Raw genomic sequence first — 13,774 nt, forward strand, 5'->3', positions numbered from 1 at the left:
ATTTGAGTAGAACCCCTTGAACCTCTCTGCTGGGGGAACAGAGATGACTCCCCGTTGCAGGAGGGACTGAATGGCCTGGGAGAAGGTGGACGTCCGCTTGGGGTCCCGTGGAGGACGGGATTGGAAAAACCTGTCTGGGTGGAGGGACAAGAACTCGATCGTGTACCCTGAAGATACAATCTCGAGTGCCCAAGCGTCGGAGACGTGGGTCCGCCAGACATCCAGGACGCGGTGGGGGCGCACCTTCAGGCTGAAGATTGTTTAGCCGCGAAAGGTCGAGCCTGAGCTCTGGGACGCCAGGATGGTTGCACCTGAAAGGACGGCTTTTTATGCTGATCCTGGGAGGTAAACCCCCACCCCCCTGTGGAAGAGCTCGCCGCGGGGTGGGAACTAGCAAATCGATGCCGAAAGGGCCTACCACGCTTCGCTCTAGGTTGTGGGAGATGGGTGCTCTTACCTCCCGTGGCCTCGGAAAAAATTTTGTCCAGCCGGGTCCCAAAGAGACAGGCCCCCGCAAAGGGAAGTTCGGTTAGGGAGCACTTGGAAGTTGCGTCCGCTGCCCACGCCTTTAGCCAGAGCTTGCGGCGTAAGGTGACTGCAAGCGGTGAAGAGTGCACAATGAGGGCGCCTGCGTCCAAAGATGCCTCGCAGAGGAACTTCCCCGCCTTGGTGATCAGCTATGCCAAAAATCGGAGGTCCTGACCAGGAACCTTGAATAGGTCCTGGTCCAGCTGGCTGCCCTACTCAGAGATCGCCTTTGCCACCCACGCGAAGGAAACAAGGCTGACCCTGTAGCTGCAGAGAGGGATTTCGTCAAGGATTCCATCCAGTGATCTTCAGGGAGGATCCATCGGCTACAAGAATAGCCGTATTTTTGGCTAGCCGTGCCACTGGTGGGTCGACCTTGGGAGGGGATGCCTACGTGGACACACAATCCGCTGAAAATGGATATAAAACATCCAGCGTCTTAGGGGTGGTAAAGCGCATGTCTGTGTGATCCCAAGCCTTAGAAACCACAGCAGAAAAATCATTATTGCGAGGAAACACCTTTGCGGCCTGTTTTGGACAGAAAAAGGACACCCGCTGTTGGTCAGTGACTGCACCTGGAAGGTGTCACGGATGGCAGCAATGAGGCTATCTACAGTGGAGGCTAACTTGGAAGGCTGCTCCGTATTCATGTCCAAATCAGAATTCTCTACCTCCCCTTCAGACGGCAGGTCCCCAGGGGGAAGAAAAGCCTGAGTGAGAGGAGGAAACATGTCCTGCTCTAGGACGCTTTTGTGATTGCCGTGCACTGGCAGGCTCACTAGAGGGAAGTGCCCCAGAGGGGTCACCCGAGCAAGAAGCTCTGGAGGGTGCATCCAAAGGGAAGTGCAGCCTGTGCTGGAGGCGGATTCTCAACCAAGCGACCCACTATAGATACGGTGGATTGGGAGATTTTTGAGAGGTTTTCCACCACCTGAGGGTTCTGGCCCAATCTGTCAATCAGATACCAGAGGGGAAGGCAGCAGTACGGGCTGAAGGGAGGGCCCCTGCCTGGATGCCTGACAAGCAGTGCAGACAGAATCTGGTTGCCGGCAAGAGAATTTTGCCTGACACATGGAGCAGGCATAATGGACAGTTATTGGCAGCTTAGGGTGAGCACCCATGGGTTCAGACATGATGGTTAACCCAGAGAAACAACACCTCGAGGCTGGAGAGGGTATGGTGACCTGAGGAGAGAGGGGACAAGAGTTCCTTTCAGAGCCAGAAAAACGAGCTGCCACCGGAGGAGGATGCCCACCTAAGAACTTCCTTTAGTGCTGTGGCGGGAAGAGAAGGCCTGCCCCCTCAGGTCCCGCGATAATCCCCGCTCCACCTCAGGTCTTCTCACTGCTGCCTCAGCACACGTGCACACACGCGCCTATCCTTTAACCCCCGCAGCGCCGCCTGTCACCGTTCTCCACTGGAGCTTGCGACGACACCCCACCAGCTGGCTGCCCTGTGGAGGGCCAAGAGCTCTCCCCTGTACTGTGGTAAATGGGGGGACCGGGACGCCCAGAGACCCAGTCAGAATTGCCTCTCCATAAAAACCACCCCCACCCCTGCCAGACTGAATCATGCAGAATAGGAGGGGGGAGAATGGCCGATGGTTGGAGCAGGCATTACTTATCTTGTCCTGCAGACCATCTTCACCCTTCTCCTGGCACAGTAGTGGCAGGACACTGGAAGAGGGACTTGGATAGGTGACCCTTCAGCTGGCGGGATGCAGGGGAGCGAGGCTGCCCTGGTCCACCTTGTCTTCTTGTGGGGAAGGAGGCAGTGTGGCAGACCAACACTGGCATGCCCCCTGAAAAAGAAAAAATTTAATAAAATAAAAAATCATCAAGGAAGCCAGGGAGGTCTTGCCTCCTATTGACACTAGAAAAAACTGGAGCTCTTTCTACAGGCTGGAGGGGGTATAGCTGCAGTGGGAGGGGCTAACAACTCTGCCTAGTGTCAACGCCTCCTAGAGGACATAGCTATACCCACGGTTTCTGTGTCCCCAATGAATATGGGAGAGAAAAGTGGATATGTAAGCTATGCAGACTAAATCAGATATAAGGTGGTAAAACTACAGGGTGCATCATGGATTCAATTAATACTCCATGGATGAGTGGTAGATTTTAAAACACTCCTGCATGCACAGGCCAGGTTTTTCAGGGAAGGTTTCGCAGTGGTAAATGGTGTCTTTCCTTATCCCGCTTTTGTAACACACCCTGCATCTTTTTTGGGTGCTTCCCTTCCTTGCTGTCTGGGCTACTTGACCTGGAAAATGTTGCCCTGGTACAACATGGGCACCATGACTTGCTGAAGTACTGGAACCCTCCCCAGCCTGGCTTTGAAAAATTAGAGCCTTGATAACCACCTCTTGGAACTGAAGGAAAGTTCCTGTGTGTCCTGCAGATTGACATAGCACATACGCATTGCACAGTGCCATCTGTACAATGTTTACGGACAGCTTTTTGTACCACACTTTTTTTGTTTTTTCCGTGTGGCACTGTAAGGCTTCAGAAGTTGATCTGAAAGATCCACCCCTTCCATGTGCCTGTTGTAGTTCAGGATACAAACTGGTTTGGGGGTAGTGGTTGTGGTACCTTGTACAGCAGCAGGGATACTGGTGTTAGTGTGAATGGTGGTCAGTACAAGGACGTCCCTCTTGTCCTTAACCACCAGCATGTTCTCATGGAGGTACCAGGGATCTAGAGAGGCCTTTTTGCGCACTGTGCCACAAGCCACAGTACCTCTGGCAGTTAGGGACATGAATAGGGGTATGCTGGTATAATAGCCACATAAAAGTGGCAACCCTTAGCCTCATGCACACAACCGTTTTTGCAGCTCGGGTGCGGACCCATTCACTTCAATGGGGCCCCAAAAGATGCGGACAGCACTCCGTGTGCTGTCCACATCTGTTGCTCCGTTCCGAGGCCCCGCAAAAAAAAAATATAGCATGTCCTATTCTTGTCCGTTTTGCGGACAAGAATAGGCATTTCTTCAATGGGCTGCCCGTTCTGTTCCGCAAATTGCAGAAGGCACACGGACGGCTTCCGTTTTTTGCAGATCCGCGGTTTGAGGACTGCAAAAAACTGAACGGTTGTTGCATGAGGCCTTCTCCAGCAGTAAGGTCCATACGATCTTCCCACTAACTCCTAGGATGGGGGGTTCTATCCTGGAATCTTTCCTGTCATAAATGCAGAACTTATAAGTGTACCCAAAGCTACTCTCACAAAGTATATATATCTTTACGCCATACCTTGCCCATTTGCAGGTACTGTCGGAATCTAATCCTCCCTTTGAAAAGTAATAGGGACTCATCTACACAGACATTTTTATCTGGGTTGTACACCTCAGCAAACCTGGTGTTAAAGTGGTCAATGACAGGTCTAACCTTGAACACAGTCAAATGTTGGGTCATTTTGGAATGGGCAGTGTGCATTGTCGTTTTAGTGTAGGAATTTCCGAATTGACTCAAATCGTTTCCGGGTCACGGTCTTACTGTAAATTGGGAGTCTGGTAGAAAACTTCAATATTGTCCAACGTTTGGTTTCTTTACAACGCCCATATGCAGCACTAGACCCCAAAACTTCATCATCTCTACTGCACTCACTAGGGTCCAACGTATGCGGATGTAGGGCTCTGAGCAATTATTTGTTGGGCATATAAATTGCTTGGGGCCACCATTACATTTACAAAATCTTCAGAGAAGTTGATTTTGAAAAAATCTAGTTCAGTTCATGGATGCATGGAATAGCCTTCCTGCAGAAGTGGTAGCTGCAAATACAGTGAAGGAGTTTAAGCACGCATGGGATAGGCATAAGGCCATCCTTCATATAAGATAGGGCCAGGCGCTATTCATAGTATTCAGTATATTGGGCAGACTAGATGGGCCAAATGGCTCTTATCTGCCGACACATTCTATGTTTCTAAGCCCACACAGTCTATCTGTATTCCGGAGCTGCCCACAAAATCCAGAATTTGGGGCTGATAATCATCAGGGGGGTGGGGTCCATAAGGGTTCACTTTGGGGGAGGGCAGCCTCTGCTGCTACCCTGGGGCATCTTCTAGAGTGTCCCTCATCAGCAGATGATGATCAGGGGGTAGCGGGGAGTGGCATCCTCTTCTCTCTCTCTCTCTCTCTCTCTCTCTCTCTCTCTCTGGCAGACTCCATCTCAGAGGCAAGGGTGGCATATGCCTCTACAGCTGAGTATACTCATTGGGATGGACGGGCCATTTTTATTTTATTGGGGTGTGAAGTGTGTAAACCTTTATTTATTGTGAGGGGTGTGAATTTGTCTTTTCACACATGAAGGGGCTTGTAATAATGAGCAGAAGAGATCAGTAAACACTACTGATAGGTGCTTAGTGGTTCCAAAATGCACATACACAGATGGTGGGTTTGTGCAAAATTCTAAACTGACGCTAACTGAAAAGAAATAAAAAAAATATACATATATATATATATATATATATACACACACACACACACTACTAACTGCAGTTTTTTTTTCCACACAAAAAGTTTAAAAAAAACTAAAAAATGTGCAGATTTAAATGAGCACACTATGGATCTGTGGTCTGCAGCACACACACACATATATATATTGTGCATGCATGTAAAAACTGTAGTATAAAAATTCACTACAGTGTTGAAAAAAGGAACATTTGCTAGAAATGAACATATATACACAGAGAGAAAACTATATATGTTGATATAAAGCCCTAACTACAATTTCTTCTTTTTGAACCAAAACAAAAAGGAAAAATTGGCAATTTTTTTTTATAAAAACAGATGTGAAAAAAAAAAAGAAATCCCCATGTGCTGATCAGGCAGGTATGCATTGAAAAGCAGTTGGCGATCACAGAAAAAGTGGTGCAGAGCTGGAAAATTGTAAAAAAATAATAATAAAAAGCGCACGGACCAAATTGAGTCAGTAAAAAAAAAAAAAGGGTTGATAGAACTGAGGGTGTAGGGATCTGGAACAGTTGCAAATGAAAAAAAATAAAATCAGTGCAACAATTCCAGATGTTCTTTTCTGCTTTCAGCATGAAAAGTTATCACAGTGGTGATGCACCACAAGTCCCAGCAAGCAGCACAGAACCTCTCTGTATGCAGTCACCTGCTAGAATGGGAGGTTCAGCCCTTTCCTGTGCAGCTATAGCAGTGCCATTGGCTGGAGCATTGTTCCAGCCAATTGCAGTGCTGGCAGGGGATGCCAAATGCTGGTGTCCCCTGGCCTCACCTCGGAGGAGACAGGTGTTGACCGGTTCACCCCCGGACCCCCCCCTCCCCACAACCCCATGCCACTTCCAGAGCTGCGATGTGCCAGTCTTCACTGACCAGCCAATCACAGCGCTTGGAGCTGCAGGGGGCGGTGCTGCACCATGCTGCTCTTACCTGGCAAGGCTGCCTGCCAGTAAGAGCAGCCATCGTGCCCCAATTCCCTCCCAGCACCCGGTGGCCCTTGTGCTGTACATGTACATCGCTGGTCCTTAAGTCACATTCAGCTTTGACGTACATGATGGCAGTGGTCCTTAAGGGGTTAATGGACACTTCTAAAGACAATGTATTGACCCTCCTTTTGAAGAATAACTTGAGATTAGCACGCGATCAAGCATAGAGAAAAGACTACACAGCCAGAATTGCTTTAATAGATTTACTACAGAGCAGATAGAGAAGGTTCTTGTGTACTTTGTGAGGACTCTTGTGGTCAGTGGTACTTTCTCCAGCGGTCGTGCTCTACAAAAGAAGCAAACAAAGTAACTATAGGATATAGGCAAATCACAGGATTTTAATATATCATATTTTTCGCCCCATAAGATGCACTCCCCCGCCCCCTCCCCAAAGGGGGGGGGGGGGGGCAGGGGAGGGGGAATGGCAGTGCGTCTTATGGGGAAAATGCCGCCATTTTTACATTGCAGGCCATTTTTGTTGAAAATATTTTTTTTCTTATTTTCCTTCTCAAAAAATACGGTATATTTTAGCCGGACCCGGCTTCGCTAGAGTATAATCTATTTTGATTAATGTGTGTGTGTCTCGTTAAAAGATAACACTATCCACTATTACAGTGACCTCCACAGCACCCCGCCCCCAAAACAGTGACCTCCACAGCACCCCACCCCTTAACACTGAAATGATTTATCTTTGTCTCATTTTTTTACATCACAGAAACTTGACATTTTAACAGGGGTGTGTAGAATATTATTATATATATATATATACATACATACATACACACACACAGAACAAAAATATAAACGCAACACTTTTGGTTTTGCTCCCACTTTGCATCAGCTGAACTCAAAGATCTGAAACATTTTCTACATACACAAAAGACCCACTAAATATTGTTCACAAATCTGTCTAAGGCCAAATGCACACAGCCGTGGTATCCCGCTGAGAGCAGGAGCGAATGGAGTCATTGGTTGCTATGCCGCTGCACTAGTAATACACTTGTATAGGTCATACGAGTGTATTACTATAGTGCAGTGGCAACATGAAGCACACAGCGTCATAGCAACCAATGACGCCGTGCGCTCCTGCTCTCAGCAGGATGCCAGGCCGGGATACCATGGACCGCTCACGGCCGTGTGCATTCGGCCTAAATCTGTGTTAGTGAGCACTTCTCCTTTTCAAAGATAATCCATCCCACCTCACAGGTGTGGCATATCAAGGTGCCGATTAGACAGCATGAATATTGCACACGTGTGCCTTAGACTGCCCACAATAAAAGGCCACTCTGAAATGTGCAGTTTGATCACACAGCACAATGCCACAGATGTCACAATGTTTGAGGGAGTGTAATGCCATGCTAACTGCAGGAATGTCTACCAGAGCTGTTGCCCGTGCAATGAATGTTTCCTTTCTCTACCATAAGCCGTCTCCAAAGGCATTTCAGAGAATTTGGCAGTACATCCAGCACGTTCACTTCCATGATCTTCTGAGACCAGACACCCGGAAAGCTGCAGCAACAATCGATTTGCATAACCAAAGAAATTCTGCACAAACTGTCAGAAACTGTCTCGGGGAAGCTTATCTGCATGCTCGTCATCCTCATCGGGTCTGGACCTGACTGCAGGTTGTCGTTGTAACCGACTTGAGTGGGCAAATGCTCACATTCTATGGTGTCTGGCATGTTGGAGAGGCGTTCTGTTCACGCATGAGTCCCGGTTTTCACTGTTCTGGGCAGATGGCAGACAGCGTGTGTTTCGTCATGTGGGTGAGCAGTTTGTTGACGTCAAGGTTGTGGATCGAGTGGCCCATGGTGACGTTGGGGTTATGGTATGGGCAGGCGTATGTTATGGACAACGAACACAAGTGGATTTTATTAATGGCATTTTGAATGCCCAGAGATACAATGACGAGATCCCGAGGCCCATTGTTGTGCCATTCATCCACGACCATCACCTCATGTTGCAGCATGATAATGCACGGCCCCATATTGCAAGGATCTGTACACAATTCCTGGAAGCTGAAAACATCCCAGTTCTTGCATGGCCAGCATACTCACCGGACATGTCACCCACTGAGCATGCTTGGGATCCTCTGGATCGGCGTATACGACAGCGAGTTTCAGTTCCTGCCAATATTCTGCAACTTTGCACAGCTATTGAAGAGGAGTGGACCAACGTTCCACAGGCCACAATCAACAACCTGATCAACTCTATGCGACGGAGATGTGTTGCACTGTGTGAGGCAAATGGTGGCCACACCAGATACTGACTTATTTTGTGACCCCCCATAATTCAAAACCGCACATTTCAGAGTGGGCTTTTATTGCGGGAAGTCTAAGGCACATCTGTGCAATATTCATGCTGTCTAATCAGCACCTTGATATGCCACACTTGTGAGGTGGGATGGATTATCTCGGCAAAGGAGAAGTGCTCACTAACACAGATTTAGTCCTCCTGCACACGAACATGTGCGCCCCGTGGCCGTGCTGCGGCCCGCAAAGCACAGACACCGTCCGTGGGGCAGCGGATCGCGGACCCAAACACTCCGCAGTGCTTCGCTCCGTGCTTCTGTTGCGCATCTCTGGACCCATTGAAGTGAATGGGTCCGTATCCATGATGCGGACTGCCCATGGAACGGTGTCCGTGTATTGTGGATCCGCAGCTATTAGAATGATTAAAGTTTTTTTTTACTTCCATATTGATGGTCTATCATCAGTAAGTCATCTGTCTAGTGCACACTGGAATACCGGGTTTTTTGCTACCTTTATATGGACAGCTTATACTCAGGGCAGGCTGTCAATATTTGCTGGGTGGGGGTCCAGCATCCCACAGGTTCTGCAGTAGCTCTGGCCATTGTGTAGTGCAGGGATCAGCAATCTTGGGCATTCCCATTTCCACTGAAACTACAACTCCCAGAATCCTTCTTTCACTTCTATGGAAGTTACAAGAACAGACGAGTAAGAGCATGCTGGGAGTTGTAGTCTCACAGCAGCTGGAGTGCCGAAGGTTGCTGATGACTGGTGTAGCGGATGGAGCTACTGCTTCTACTACCTGTGTTAGGTATAAGAAACAGTTTTAAAAAGGTTTTGTGCCAGACTCCAAGAACCCCTCTTTAACCCGCTGGCATAATTATGCCAGTACAATTCTGTAGATGCAAGGATGGGCAGAGACACACAATTCAGGGCCTCACAGCTAAATTGGAGGAAAAAAAAAAAATTCAATTATGACCGCTGGAGCACAGAGGGGGGAAAAGGTTACTGGTCCTTAAAAGGGTTATTTGCAGCAAAGGTTTAAAAGTAACATCAGGAAGTATTACTTTACTGAGAGAGTAGTGGATGCATGGAATAGCCTTCCTGCAGAAGTGGTAGCTGCAAATACAGTGAAGGAGTTTAAGCATGCATGGGATAGGCATAAGGCCATCCTTTATATAAGATAGGGCCAGGGGCTATCCATAGTATTCAGTATATTGGGCAGACTATATGGGCCAAATGGTTCTTATCTGCAGTCACATTCTATGTTTCTATGTTATCCTGGAAAAGATAATTACCTAGCCACAGTGCCCAGCCTCTTCCAACCGCTGATCAGCAGGGGTCCTGCGTGTCGGACCTCTGCAGATCTGATATTGATGACCTATCCTGAGAACAGGTCATCAATATCTTTTCCTGGATAACCTCTTTAAGACTAAAATTAGTCATGTCACTAGGAGGGTTAAAAAAATGCCCTTGTGCACAAACTAAAACTTCAGACAAATTAAAAATCTACAATAAAGTTTGTAGGATGTAACATTTTCAGGATGATTTCTCCAATTTAATTTTTCTGTTGAGGGGTTTAAGGGGGTTTCCCATCTTAGTATATAGAGGCCCTAAAGTTGTGAAAGTTGTGCAAACGCACATCTGCCCTGCATTCATTTCTATGGGGCTGCCGAAAACAGCCCCATAGAAATGAATGGGAGCTGGCTCGGCTATTTCCACCAGCCCCATAGAAATGAATGGGAGCGATGGTGCTTAGTGGTGGCTGGAGGTCCTCTGGACAACCACCTTCCCCGCTCTGTTCTCAGTGTAGGTGTGGGTCCCAGAGGTGAGACCCGCACTTTATCCTAGCGATATGCCCCTATTGTCTCAGATGGGAACCTTATTCTTCCCCTACAGTAGATTCATTGTACAGGTCGTTCACCTATTTGCAGCAGTGTCGCCGGGGTGTGAGAACAGGGCCTTATTCTGCCCCTACAGTAGAGTTTTCTTTAAAGCCACTTACTGATGTGATCATACTCCCAGGTGTAGCTCAATACAATGTAAGCAGCAAGCACCATGGCAATGCCTCCGATTCCTCCCTTCTTCACGTTGACGTACTTGTTATAGTATCGATCGTGACCTAAGTAATTAAAAAGAAGTCAGGTTTCATTTAGCGGATATGCCTTCGCCTTTTCTGTCCTGATATGTGGGTGGACAATCTGCGGTGTATTACAGTGTCGGCAAAGTGAATGAGATACTAACAAATCTTATCCAAACGCGGCTGAAAAAGAAGCGTGGAAACGGACCTGTGGTGTGGTTCTATTTATGTGGCAGAATGGCTGTGCATTTTCTCCAGTGAGGTCAATGGTGGAGTCAAATTACCCACTGGTCTGTAGCACAATCCTCCAGTCCTGAATTTAACCACTTGCAGACCACCCAGTACCTATAGACATCCAGACGTCGGTATTTAATTCTACAAGGACAGTGTAGACTTAGGAGCTGGAGGATCGGGGTGGCAGATAAGACTTAAAGGGATTGTCCTGGAATACACAACAGCCTCCCCCCCCCCCCCCCCCCTCAAGGATTATACTTACTGAGTTACTTACCCTGACACTCCGGTCCTCTGTGCTGCCTCCCTCGTCTCCATCTTCTGGTCCACAGACACGTCACCACTGAATTAGATCAGGTGAATAAGCGCATGCCGTGGAAGAAAACAAACCCTGCACAGGAAGATGGAGACGCTGGAGCCAATTTGGAGGACAGTAGTGGCAGAAAACAGTTGGGGTAACAGGCTGCTGGCACCTGTTAGAAATTATGTATTCCTAGAAAACCCCTTTAAATATTCATAGGCCAACATTGACCATAAATGTCTGACAGGTGGTTCCCCCAGCCCCCGACCTGCCCGGTTCTATGACTCCAATAGAAGTGAACACAGAGAGCCAAGCACAGGTGTAGCCACCTCTCGTTTACCCTCCACCTGGATGCAGCCATCGTATCAGCAAGCTAGTTAGGGGGACGCCCATTCTCCACCTAGGTGCGGGTCCCAGAACTGATGGTGGATCTGCTAGCGAAGAGGCAACTGAACATCTATGAGATGAATGGGAGTTAGGCCCCATGCACACGGCCGTGTTTCACAGCCGTGTGCGGGCTGTGGAACCGCGGCCTGGATCCCTCCTGAGAGCAGGAGCGCACGGCGTCACTGGTTACTATGACGCCATGCGCTCCCTGCTGCCGGCACAGTACAGTAATACACTGGTATAGATCATACCAGTGTATTACTGTATTGCGGTGGCAGCAGGGAGCGCACGGTGTCATAGCAACCAGTGAAGCCGTGCGCTCCTGCTCTCAGGAGGGATCCAGGCCGCGGTTCCACGGCCCGCACACGGCTGTGAAACACGGCCGTGTGCATGGGGCCTTACAGAAATGTCTGCATGCTATCATTTAGAACATGGATGTCAAACTCATGGCCCTCCAGATGTTGCAAAACTACAACTCCCATCATTCCCTGATAGCTGTAGTATGGCCAGGCATGATGGGAGTTGTAGTTTTGCCTGATAGCTGTAGTATGCCCAGGCATGATGGGAGTTGTAGTTTTGCAACAGCTGGAGGGCCACGAGTTTGACATCCCTGATTTAGAATGTCCCAGAACCTCCGATCACCTTGAAGGTGAACGGCTGCAAATGTGAGGCCAGATCTGCACCAAGAGCGAGGTAACAAAGAACCCCCCTCCGTCCCGTTTTCAAGATCTGTGGGTGTTCAGAGCCAAGTGTCTTAACAGTATTGAGGTGGATACAGGATTTTCGGGTAAATGGTGTGTCTGTATAACAGGGCTTCTTGGGGCCCAAAGAATAACATTCAACTCTACAAAAGAAGAACATTCTTATTCTGACCTCGGCGAAGCGAAGAAAATATTCCATTTGGAGTGAAGTTACATGTGGCGAGCCAGTTTGGCAGCTGTCCGAGCTTAACATCCAGGAGGCGCTTCTCTGCCAAGGGAACTGAAAAGACAAGTACACAGTGAGATCTAGAAACAGAGCTACGCGGCATCACACCGTGCCTAGTAAGGTCATCACCAAGGGCCCGACCCGTGTGGGCGCTCCTAATGTGTATATTCCCTTTGGGCTCATGCACAGCCGCAAAACACGGATACCAGTTGTGTGCATCCCGCGTTTTTGCAGAACAGTCCGACCTTGGCCGCAATGCGGACAATAAGAAGACATTTTCTGGCGGAACGGCCATGCGGACACAGAATGCACATGGGGTCACTTCCAGTTTTGGCAGCCCTATTGAAGTGAATAGTTCCACGTATGAGCCGCAAAAATAATGGTACAGCCACAGAGAAGAAATACCGTACGTTGGTATGAGCACACAGCAATTGTATCATGTAATATTACCAGCAGTCTGTGGGGCGGAGAGCCCCTATACTATAGCCTCCTGTATATGCCAATGCACCGCTGAGCTCAGGGGCCACACACCTCCAGTGACATTGTGCACATCAGAGGGCTATTCCCATCTGGGACGCTGAGGGTATGTTATTAGGGCAAACTATCAATGTAAGATAGGAGCAGGTCCTACAGGAGGGACCCGCTCCTGTCTCCAGAACGGGGCCCCTGAAGTGAAGGAGGGCACACCAGTCACCACTACTGGTCTGCCAGAAATACGGCAGCCGGTGCTTGGCTTTTATGGCACTGCCATGGCGGTGCAGGATCAGCACACACTCCTTCTGGAGAGAGGTGCAGGGGTCAGACATATCCTAGCGATATAACATCAGTATCCCAGATAGGAAAACCCAACGGATCTGAGAAAACAGGAGAATCCTGACAGGTAATTCATAGTCATCAGGTGTGAGGGCAGAGCCCTCCTGCACAGGCCGATACACTGAGGACAGGACAAGGTGACCCCTTCCTGTGCCAAGCCCAACGTCCCTGAGGTCAGGCGGAGGGCCCTTCCTGGTGTAACAATCAGGGGCCCCATAATCCGCCGTATGCAGCCTCCCCATACCCGTGCTGGAAGGGTGCCTGTACAGAGAGAAGATGCGGCATTACAACGTGCACAAGGCCAGCACACGTCTGTACACTAGCGGCGTCAGTTACCGGGCCGCCGGCGGCCGCTCCATGGTCCTGCTGCCCGGCGGCTGCACCTGTGTCCGGGCAGAACCACGCCGACTCGCCGCGCTCACTTACCGATCTTGTCCGCCATTTTGTCCTCCGGAATGACACTGACGCGCAGGAATGAAGACACAGAGACACCTCCGGGAAAGGGGAAGAACAGGAAGCCGGGCGGTGACGTCACATCCGGTCATACCAGGGTATCCTCCATATTGCTGGAGGCAAATTAGCTTGTATCCTCCATATTGGTAGTGGACGCTGAATGAATATATTTTCTCTTTGTCATTTTATGTTCATGACAGCAGCACACAGTAGAAAAGGACTGAAGCAAGCAATCAGCAATCCATTTTATTTGACTTATCAAAATGTAATTCAATTTGTACAAGTGGCAAATATGGGATGAAAAATCGCACTACTACAAAGTTACCTAGCTAGCCCTTTTATTCCCCAGATTATAGCATTTAT

At 48.8% G+C, this 13,774-nt stretch overlaps 1 protein-coding gene across 1 annotated transcript; it reads right to left on the minus strand.

The window, feature by feature from the left end:
• Positions 1-6,146: 6,146 nt before the first annotated feature.
• ATP5MF (ATP synthase membrane subunit f) lies at positions 6,147-13,523 on the minus strand. Its single transcript, XM_044302740.1, has 4 exons — positions 13,385-13,523; positions 12,092-12,199; positions 10,225-10,341; positions 6,147-6,256 (listed from the first exon to the last, which is right to left on the minus strand). The coding sequence occupies exons 1-4, from the start codon at positions 13,398-13,400 to the stop codon at positions 6,228-6,230; spliced, it is 270 nt and encodes an 89-aa protein (XP_044158675.1). The 5' UTR covers positions 13,401-13,523; the 3' UTR covers positions 6,147-6,227.
• Positions 13,524-13,774: the final 251 nt, after the last annotated feature.

The sequence above is a fragment of the Bufo gargarizans genome, chromosome 8, assembly GCF_014858855.1.
Source record: "Bufo gargarizans isolate SCDJY-AF-19 chromosome 8, ASM1485885v1, whole genome shotgun sequence".
Lineage (NCBI taxonomy): Eukaryota > Metazoa > Chordata > Amphibia > Anura > Bufonidae > Bufo > Bufo gargarizans.

What these genes read in the sequence shown, in the direction of transcription:
- ATP5MF (XM_044302740.1), bottom strand. An exon ending in ATTTTCTTCGCTTCGCCGAG is followed by an intron (nt 10,342 to 12,091) that starts GTCAGAATAAGA and finishes TTAATTACTTAG; the next exon opens with GTCACGATCGATACTATAAC. An exon ending in CTGGGAGTATGATCACATCA is followed by an intron (nt 6,257 to 10,224) that starts GTAAGTGGCTTT and finishes CTTCTTTTGTAG; the next exon opens with AGCACGACCGCTGGAGAAAG.